This window comes from Peromyscus californicus, unplaced genomic scaffold (assembly GCF_007827085.1).
Source record: "Peromyscus californicus insignis strain IS unplaced genomic scaffold, ASM782708v3 Scaffold_7__1_contigs__length_154581171, whole genome shotgun sequence".
In the NCBI taxonomy this organism is placed as follows: domain Eukaryota; kingdom Metazoa; phylum Chordata; class Mammalia; order Rodentia; family Cricetidae; genus Peromyscus; species Peromyscus californicus.
The window spans coordinates 136,889,248-136,899,697 of record NW_026294595.1 but is presented as its reverse complement, the minus strand read 5'-3'; the positions used below and the strand labels follow the sequence as shown (position 1 = coordinate 136,899,697).

General features: G+C 43.1%; 1 protein-coding gene across 18 annotated transcripts in view; it reads left to right on the top strand.

Annotated features, from left to right (window-relative positions):
* Nucleotides 1–10,450, top strand: part of Ptprt (protein tyrosine phosphatase receptor type T) — a 1,101,940-nt gene that overhangs the window by 367,031 nt on the left and 724,459 nt on the right. For all 18 annotated transcript variants that reach the window (XM_052726074.1, XM_052726080.1, XM_052726075.1 and 15 more), the window contains one exon: nt 4,064–4,335. In XM_052726074.1, the coding sequence (XP_052582034.1) occupies nt 4,064–4,335 (272 nt within the window). The remainder of the gene's footprint in view (nt 1–4,063; nt 4,336–10,450) is intronic.

Here is a 10,450-nt window from a genome sequence, read left to right as displayed (position 1 = left end):
TATGAAGAAACTAATGCTGTTTTATGTTCCTTATCACATTGGTACATTTTTTTTTAAGGCAAAGGAAAAGACTGTATTTACAGTCTCTCTCTTTCTTGTTTTTGACTGATCTTGGCGTAATGACTGGCTCATTTTTGATCTCTAGGAAACCGACAGCCTTGGGATGATATTAATTATGCCAACCTGTTGATCAAAGAGGGCCCCACTGAGCCGCTGTAGAACAGGGCTCTCACACTTGAATAATCTTAGAAATGGCAGGCCTGGCTCAAATGACTCAGAGATATGGCTTCTTTCTTTTCTGGAGGGTATGGGGAGACCTCTCACAGAGGGGGCTATCAGTGCATCCTCCCATATCCCCTAAGACGCTACACCTGCTTTGGGGACTGTTGTGGCTTCCTGCCTCTGTGCCTTTGCATATTCTCATCTAATTCAAACCACCTAGGGTTGCTTCCCTTATTGGCATCCCAATTATTTATAGCATCTTGTAACTTTGCTTTATACTTTCAATTCTTTTAATAAAGGGGCTTGAGAGAGATAGTGGGGGTCTTCCTGAGGAGCCCAAATAATGACACTGATGTGGAAAGATAAACCTCAAAATTCTTTTGGCTTCATAACCCAATTATAGTTTATTCCTTCTAAAGAATCCCTTTGTGTCCAAAATGGTTGACCTGCAATATAGTTATGACCACTCTGACTCTTTCACTGTGGCTCTACCCTCCCCTGGGTTCTTGAAATCCTGAACATTCAATGTGGTTGGGAGAAGAGAACGGACCAGTCACTCCCACATTTTCGTGTGTGTACATTGTCACTTGAGGCTTTTGATAGAAATGTAGGTGCAGACTGCACAGGAATGCAGGGGTCTGAGATTCTCATGTCTTCTGAGCTCTTGGGTAATGCTGAGGCTGTGAATGAAGGACCATTTGTTAGGGAGAAAAGATAATGAAGGATGGATGTGAGCATGAGAGGGAGCCATTTGTTAAGGACTGAGCATGGAACAGGTGCACACCATACTTTGACTTCTTTGAAACTGGGTTCTGTATTCCCTCTATGTCCAGAGTTGTATGATACTGTACTAAATAAGATAAATGCTTTATCCTCTTCAGGCTTGCTCAGCTACTGAACCCAGGAAGAACAGAAATGGTGACAAGAGCTGTTGGAAGGACCTTTTCCTAACTTTTTCTGCTGTGGAGTATAAGAAGCTGTAGGTACATATGTGGTGTAGATTGGCAAGTGGACAGGAGCTGACTGTATACAGAATCCATCATGCAACCTGGCATGGAGAGAGTTCAGCATATTTCACTTCTCAGGCTGCCTCTCTTCTTGGGAGATGCATGACTACCCAGTGGCAAAGACAGCCCACCACTCTTTGTGAAGCTTATGGGCCATAAGCCCATCTGTCAAGGAGAGCCATCAGGAGCCTGTGTGTAGACTAGCAAGGGCAGGTATGGATGTTGGCTCAGTCTAATCACTGAGCCTCCATTTCCCCCTTTAATGGTTTATTCCTTGCTAGTTCATTGGGGGCTTTTGATAGTTAGATAGCATCTGTAATAGGGAAGCATTTTTACACTTACCCTCAGCTTTTGCCAGTTCATAAAGGGGGGTTCTTTACACTATTGACAATTTTGTTCCACTTCCGCTGGATAGTAACCAGGAGCTAGGTGAGTTTTCTGATTGGTAGGTTATTGAAAATCTGACTGCAGTTTTCTTGGTCCTTGTTATTTGGCTTCCTTGTTGAGTTTTTGGTTGGTTGTTTGTTTTAATGTGAGCTCACTCTAATGCCCCCAGTCATCATCCCTGAAGAACAGCTTTCCCTTAGGAATGTGGATTGAGTTAGGGATGGATTTCAGGGCATCTAGCTGTTTTTTTATGCATGAACATGTGGAGTACTTGAAGCCTAATTTGTCTTCAAGGCTAATATTTTCTTTAATCCAGCTTTGTGGGCAATTGTATAGAGGTTTTAAATATAATCTCCCTTCTGTGTCCACTTGTAAATTTGTTCAGAACCTAGGAGACAAGGTGTAAATGGTCTGTACTGTCTAAAACCTCAACAAGATATAGATATCCCAGCACTTATTGTCTTCAGCTCTTAGTTTTGGTATCAGGATGAGCAAGGCGACTTATGGCTACTGAAGTAGCTCATTTTGCCTGGGGATAAGGGGTCTTAAGATTTCATTCAGAATGATTTTAGTGGTCACAATGAGATTTCAAAGCAATTCTTGTTTCCTAGATAGAAAACATTTATCCCAGCATTACTGGAGTTTATCTACTGTGTTTTATGAAGCATTTTGTTCAGGAGAATCATAAGACTTTTAAGTTGCAGAGTTCAGCCTCCTTCCTCAACTGTAAAATTCTCTTAGATATGTCAGTTGGTGCAGGCTTTGAGGAGCCACCTACAGTGAAGAGGACTCACTTTGTCTCTGGGCAGTTGATTCCATTTTGCACAAATTTCACTTGTGATAAAAATCTGTTGCATAATGAGCTGAGATGTGCCTCTTCATAGTGATGGATTTGAATCTTGTTCTTGGGAAGCTTTATCAATTAGCCAATGTCACAGCAATGTTGTATGAACACTCAGGAGGAAAGCAGTGGCAAACAACAGTAAGCATTGATTCTTATACTCGCTGATCTGTGCATCGATTGCAGGTTGACTGATGCAGGTTAGATATGTTGACCACATGGCTGTGCATCTTGCTTTCAAGTTGCAGAGCTTGGCTCTTTACCTGTGGATTGCCTGTGTATGTTAATTCTTGATCCGAAGCCAATAGGGACATCAGCTTCTTATCACCAAAAAAGTAGTGCTAGAAGGCAAGCCTAGCTAAAATGGCACCTTTTAACATCTATGTAGCTTCTATTTGCAAGTCACATAATGGAGCCCAGTGTCAAGAGCTAGCCTCTGATTCTACAGAGGGGACTGTAAAGCCAGTGCCAAAGGACTTGGATCCAGAGAGGGGTAGAGAACCGGAGACAGTTTCTACTTGTCACGGCAGCTGGAAAGAGGCTCACTCAGGTCTATGGCACAGCCTTTTGCATGCTTAGAAGCAATTACAGCTATTAGAAGCAGTTATATGTTCTACCAATAGATACTTACTGTTAATACGAGTCTCTAAGTGCTTAGAGTACCATTCACTTTGCAGTTCTCCTCAAGCATCTTATAGTTGGTTCTCACACTTCTGGGGGGTGGATATATTTCTTTATCAGATATGCTTTATTTGTATATGGTCTCCTTTGATATGGAGTCTCCTATGCTGAGTGCAGAAATCCAGATGGCATCTGTCCATACACAGGACCCTTCCATATTGTAGAGGTTCTGCCTCAGCTGGAACAAACCTCAGCTTCTGTGAGGCTATTTCCCATCCCATTTCACCTGTAGAGATTGTGGTTGACTCCCTTCTTGGGTTTTTAATCCCTTGCTTCCTTCAAGGTCCTGATCTTAGTGATAAGCAATCTATTGGGTAGAAATGTAGCTTGAGAGTTTCTTTCCAGCTCCCGCCAAACCCCACCAGTCCTGGAGCCCACTTATAAAATAAATACACCGACTCTTACATTATTTAAACTGCTCGGCCATTAGCTCAGGCCTACCATTGTCTAGCTCTTACTCTTATACTAAGCCCAATTTTGTTAATCTATATGTTGCCACGTGTTCCGTGGCTTTACCTGTTGCCTCTACATGATGCTCCCTGGATGGCAGCTGATGTCTCCTCCCCTCTGTCTTTCTCTCCTTTTTCTCTCTCCTCTGTTAGTCCCACCTATACTTCCTGTCTGGCTAAGGGCCAATCAGTGTTTTATTTATACAGGACAATATCCACAGCATAGAAATGCTTCCTGTGTAGTACCATCTAACTCCTCATTCTTCCAATACCACTGTAAGGAGGGATTTTAACCCCAGTGATGGAAGTCCTCCTCAGACCCTAAGAGAGGATGTGGTTTACTCAGAGTCAACCCAACCTGTCACCTAAAGGGACTTTTTTTCCAACCTTCCTACTAGGTACCATGTATGAGTGTGACAAGTTTTCAGAAGGACATCTCTTTTTGTTTCTGTTTGCTGCCCACTGTGGGTCTCTAGGATCCTTCATGATGGTCAACAGCTCTGGAAGGGCTTCAGGCCAGAAAGCCCATCTTCTTCTGCCGACCCTGAAGGAGAACGACACGCACTGCATTGACTTCCATTACTACTTCTCCAGCCGAGATCGCTCAAGCCCGGGAGCCTTGAATGTCTACGTGAAGGTCAACGGTGGTCCCCAAGGCAACCCTGTCTGGAATGTGTCTGGGGTTGTCACCGAGGGCTGGGTGAAAGCAGAACTTGCCATCAGCACCTTCTGGCCTCATTTCTACCAGGTATGACATTCTAACCTTGCTCTCTTTCTAGCAGGTAACAATTACATATCTTTATTCTTGCCTTTCCTAGAGTGGATAAGCCTAGAAAGAACCTTATTTGTTTACTCATTTGAATAACTCATGCTGAAGAGGCTTTTCCAGGGATGCAGAGGTTACCCAGCATAGCCCCTGTCTCTCCAGAGGTCATCAGGAGGGGACCAATGTGAAGACAGTGCCAGCATAGCCAAGTTCATGTGGAGGAATGCAGGCACCAGAGTCTCTTATAAACTCCCAACTGGATTCCACACTTGAAAGGGTGAGGTTCAGAGAGATAAGATGACTAGTCAGGTAGAGGCTATTTGGTTGGAGGGGCAATAGGGTAGTGTCTAAGAAGAGAAGACAGCAAGACCCAATTTGGAAGATTGAATTAAGATAGACTGGAAAGGAGGGCAAGACGTTTAAGATATCTGGGAAAGTGATCATACAGGAGATGGAGCATGAGAAAGTGAGAGATTTTGAATAATTTTGGAAACTAAGTTCTCTCTTTTTTTCTTACTATTTGTTTTGGTGGTTCTCCCCACCCCCACCTTTTGGGACAGGGTCTCACACTGTAGCCCAGAATATCCTGAACTCACAATGTATCCCAGGTTGGCCTTGAAATTATATCAATCCTCTTGCCTCAGCTTCCTAAGTGCAAGAATTTCAGGTGTATGTAATCATGCCCAGCAGAAACAAAATCCTCTGAGGATATCTTGCAGATGATATATACAGGGAAGGAACTTGCAGAGCATGTAGCACATGGGGATTTGAAGGTCAGGCTAACAAGCCAGTCCTAGAGCAGTGATTTACAAACTGCCAGTTGGGAAGGAAGGGCCACTCTCTCCGAAGTCCTTACGGACAAATACTTTTATAAGCCACACTAAACTATGTTGTTGTGATGCCAAATTGTTGTGTCTGCTTTGAACCCCATTCTTGCTTGCCATACTCATCTCATTGTGGATAAAGTGAAATAATACAGACCCACGCCATTCACAGATTGTTTGCAGAGGATGACTCCAGGCAGGTATAAGCCAAAATTATTGAGAGTTTTTCTTTAAAAACATCATTAGTTAAAATGTTCATATCATGGAATTGACCTTTGTTTAAGTGTGCAATCTGGTGCTTTTTCTAAGTAAAGCTACTGTATTCTGCATTTACCACCATCACCCATTTTTAGAACATTTCCTTCATCCAACAGGCGCTCTTGTACCTAGTTTCAGTCCCCATTTCCACGGATGAAAGTTTTCAAATAAGCAAGTGCCACAAATCTGGATTTTGGAGATATCTTCTAGTGTCTGAAGCAGAAGATAGACCCAAGGGTGGCAGATAAGTGGCCAGGGCTTCTTAGATGGCCCTGAGTTCCACACCTAGTTTGTAGTTCTTTCAGTCTGTTGGTGATAGGAATATATTTCTCTACTGAGCTTGCCTGTTTACATTAATGAGGCAGTTTCAGCCCTATTTCTTCTTTGCTTTGGCAACTAAAAATCAGAATTTAATACTCAATTACCTTCAGTACTTAGCCTAGATTTTTGCCACATCTATTTCCCATTTTATCTTCAGTGGCTTGGGATTTGTTTTTAGACTGATAGCATTGTCCTTTCATAGGCATTTCCTGTAATTCCTCTAGAATTAGAGGGGAGAGAATGATGATGATCATGATGGTGATGCTGAGGGGATGATGATGATGATGATGATGATGATGATGATGATGGATACCTACCATTTATTGAGTGCTTATGTTATAGGCACAGTACAAAATATCCGTACAGAAATGCAGAGGGGGTCAGGCAGAGCCTGGAGTTGTGGTAATGAGTGTGGACTGTACTCATTTTGTATCAGGTAAAGTACTTACTTCCTTTGTGAGAGCAGCAATGTCTTACCAAGAAAAGTGGCTAAAAAGAGAATATAATGGTTTTAACATATGTGCCATTAACATTGGGACTTTTTTTTTATTGTAGATGTTTTGAGAAAGGTGTCTTTGACCTCATTATTTCTTTGTCTTCTTTCCTCTTGTAAAGACGTCTTTAAGTAGTACCAGGTCCACGATCCTTGATCTGGCATTCACAGTATCAGATATGTTTCAGAGTTCACAGTATTTGCAGTTTACAAGGTGATAACATTTGCATTCTCCATGTGTTCTGTAAGTAACACCTATAATAGGCTCTTCATGGCATACCAGAGTCAAGTGTATGGATATCCCAACCATAAAATTTATGCATATTCACAAGGTGTGCCATAAATTAAGGCTGCATATGGTGTCTGACCAGCTCAGCTTAGCTTTTATCACCAATTTACATTAACAAATACCTGTGTGACATAGCTTGCATGCTGGATGTCTAGGTTGCTTTTGGGCTGTAGCCCCCTGTTTTGTACCTGCAGGGTTTTATGGGTGAGGGGAGTTCTTGTTCTCTTAGAAAGAAGTGGCACTAGTTGTTTTGTGAGATGCTCTTTGGTGAAGGTGAAGTGGCCCAGGGTTTGGGAAAACTATGTGGCATCTCTATTTTGGAAATACAGTCAGCCAAGTAGGGTTATAGAGAGCCAGAAAAAAATCTGTGTATTGGTATTCAATCTACTATCTGCTATGGAAGTTTGACCTTGACCTGTCTTTAGCATGTGACCCTTTTAGCATAGAGGTAATATGCTAGGGAGTGGTGTCCCAGCTTCCTGATTTATCTGAGAGAGCCCTGGTTTACTTGGTGAACTGTTGAGCATCATGGGGACCATTTGGGATTGCTAAATTACACTGTGTCTATGTCCATAGAGATTTGGAGCATGTTGGTGGGCCCACGTGGTTTTGGCTTATCCCTGTTGTGCACCCGACAGAGAATGGTGGGCCTTAAAGTGTCTGTTGTCGTCACCTAACCCTGCTGTTGTGCCATGAAAGCAGACAGTCACAATATGTAGATGAGTAGATGTAGCTGTTCCAGTCAAGTTTTATGTGTCGCAATGGCTGATGGCCCAGTTTTGGTTTCCAGGCCTTAGTTTGCTACGCTCTGATGTGGATGAGGTGGGGAAATATATTACAAAGTCCAACAGCGCATAGAAAAGCATTGACAAATCTCGGGCCGCAACTGAAATTCCTGGTCTCCAGAGTATTCTCACTGTACCGCTGAGTTTAAACATCTGTTGTCTCCATAAACTCATGAATACTCCCACTGAGGCCTCAAGCTTCAGTCAGACCTTTTTAGAGCCTGCTGTGAGTAGATTTAGGATAGGGTCATGGCTTGAAGTATACTAAACAGGACAATTAACCCAGAAATTGGACTGTCCTTCCATTTGCCCTGCTCTTTGATGGAGACTGAGGAAGAAAGGACATTTGATGAGCTCCCATCCCTCTGGCCCTGTGGTATGCTATTTCTGTATCCCATGTATTTGTGCAGAAGCTCCCTGTTTTTGGTGGCAACAGATCCAGTCTTCTAATGTAGGGGATATTATTGGTAAATCAGTTTCCCCATCATCCTGCCCACATTCACCAGCTCTGAGCTCTGTGTCCTGTGTTTTGAGGAAGCATTTTGCCTATACTGGGAATCTGCTGCTCTCTAGCTGTGTGATGTCGCCTGTGTCCTGTCATCTATCATTTAGGATCCCAATGGCCTCACATGTAAGATAGAAAGAGGAACAGGTACCAGGATGAGTCACTCTGTAGGTTAAAGTTGATCCCATATGGGGAGACATGTCAGGCTTGAAGTGATTGGAAGGAAGTAGGACCAGAAATAAAGGGAAAGAAAGTGGAGGGGTGAAGCCATCACTGAAGAATGACACAGCATTGTTGAGCTTGTCTTCTGTGGCCTCTGTGCCTTTTCTTAGGTAAGTAGCCTTACCAAGAGACTGCCAAACAATTTCCATCCTCCTCCATTCCCTTTGCTCTGAGCTTTGTGAGGAGAAATCACTCATGTGTTGAGAGCAGTGTCATGGAAAAAGCATGTGTCACCCCTGTGCACACTCAGCCATTTCTGGACACTCACGTGGCCACAAGCACAGCTGAGCACACACAGACACCTAAATTCTTATGTCTGCCCAGATTCAAACACGTGAATATACACACTCATGGGTAGAATAATGAGAAAGGGGACCCCTCAAGAGACTCTCAGACAGGAGCGGAACGGGTTTTGAAATTCTCCAGACTTCAAGCGCCAGTCCTGTGTGTAGATCCTGTGGACTGAGTCAAATTTGGTTTTCAGCATTGCTGGGCTTTGAACCTTATGGGTTTGTGTATTCATTTATTAAAGTCATATTTCACAGTCCTAAAATTGACTTGAGCTCTGTAATAAGCAAAAATGTCATCTTTCATATTATTGGACTTTGGAATGCTGGGCTTTCCACAGGGCCCCAGGTGAGAAAAATCCCTTGGCAGTCCCCACCCCGCACCCCACTCCTGCCTGCCTCCCCTGGAAAGCTAATTCAGTGCCTGTGAAGCCTTGTGCTTCTGGTCTAGGCCTCTTTCCAGGTGATATCAATTCAATTTCATATTTTAGTGGCTCTGAGTTTTCCCCAATATTTGGGGGAAAAAAATAACACTATTACTAACTTCTCAGCCACCTGCCTTCTCTTCTCTCCATTTCCTGCTTAAGTAAAATGGCCTTTTATTTGGCACTGAAAAGTGCTCCACAGACCCTTGAAATGAAGGACTCACCTGATGTTGGTATACGTGTCCTCAGAGCTCAGTCCCTTTCTCAGGATCTACCTGGCATCTGGCACTTTAGGTTTAGTCTGGACAGTGACAATTCAGGCGATTTTGTCACAGCAGTTCACCCTCTATCCTACCCTTTGACTCCCATCCTATCTCCTTTCCCACACTCCACCTCTATTATGCAGCAAATGTTCCTCCTCCTATAGAGGCCTCTGTGAGCTGGAGTGGGAAAGAATGTCCCTTGATTGTACTCTAAGCAATCTTCCCCACAATGCCTGTAGAGCACTCTTCCTAAGAGGGACTCTGATAAGCCAACATTTTCCTCTTATCTTTTAAGAAATGTTTGCAGCCCTTTGAAATTTTTGCTGTGTCTTCTGCAGAAGGATTGCAGATCATCGAGACACCCTGGGTCTCTTAAGCCGTGACCTGATATGTTCACATCCTTCCCCAAACATACACATTATGATTTTTTTTAAGTTTAGTGTAATCCTCTCTGAGTCTTTCCTGGGAGTTGCTTCCAGGCTTTAACTCTGCACAGAGGCAGGTTTGAACTGGTCTGTGTAAGCCCCCTCCTCATACCTGCATGAGGAGATCTCCAGCAGGGCTTTAGGCCCAAGCTAGCTGTAGTTGACAGTAGGTTCCATGCAGCGGCCTTGAGGCTGTGGAATGTCCTTCACAGAGCTTGAGATAATGGGATCAGGCCTCCCACTATGATCTTGGCACCCGGGGTCCCTGCTTCTTTGAGTGTCCTTTGCCCTTCTGGGTGTGCAGCCTACTTCAATATTCCACCCAATTCCACCCCTTCCCTTCCTGCTCCTTGGAGACATCTATCTCTAGAGTACTCTCAGGTCTTCTCCACATATGTCTACCTCCATCATTTATGTTATTTTCATGACCACACAGCTCCTGGGTGGATCTTTCTTTCTAGAGGATACTGGCATTCTCCTTTGTGGTGTCTGTACTTAGAAAATGGCCCTGGTTAATACCTAGCCAGTGATCAGCACCTCCCATACCAATGCAGAGAGGTGGAGCAGTCATCACCACCCAACACAATGGGAGTCTTCTAAAATATCTCTGAACATCCTCCATGACATTTCAGAAATTTGCACTCAGAGATTAATGTCTTTCCTAGTTTATCTTTTGCAATTTTCTTATTGAAACAGCTCGCCAGGTTTTTTTTGGGGGGTGGTTAGGGTAGACTATTCATGTCTTTTTTTGGCTGTCAATAATTCTTTGGAACTCCCCAAATAAAAAGGATATGCTTCTTTTAACTGGTATGTATATTACATGTCTTGTTCTCAGGTTGTCATTTGACTTTCGATTTTTTTCAGACTCTTGTTAACATAAGAAACATCTACAACATCATAGTCATTAATATTCATTTTATAACTTTTAAGAACTTGATTTTAAGATTGTTATTATTTTATAGTTTTAGGAAATTTGGTTACAAAAATGTTTAAAACCAAA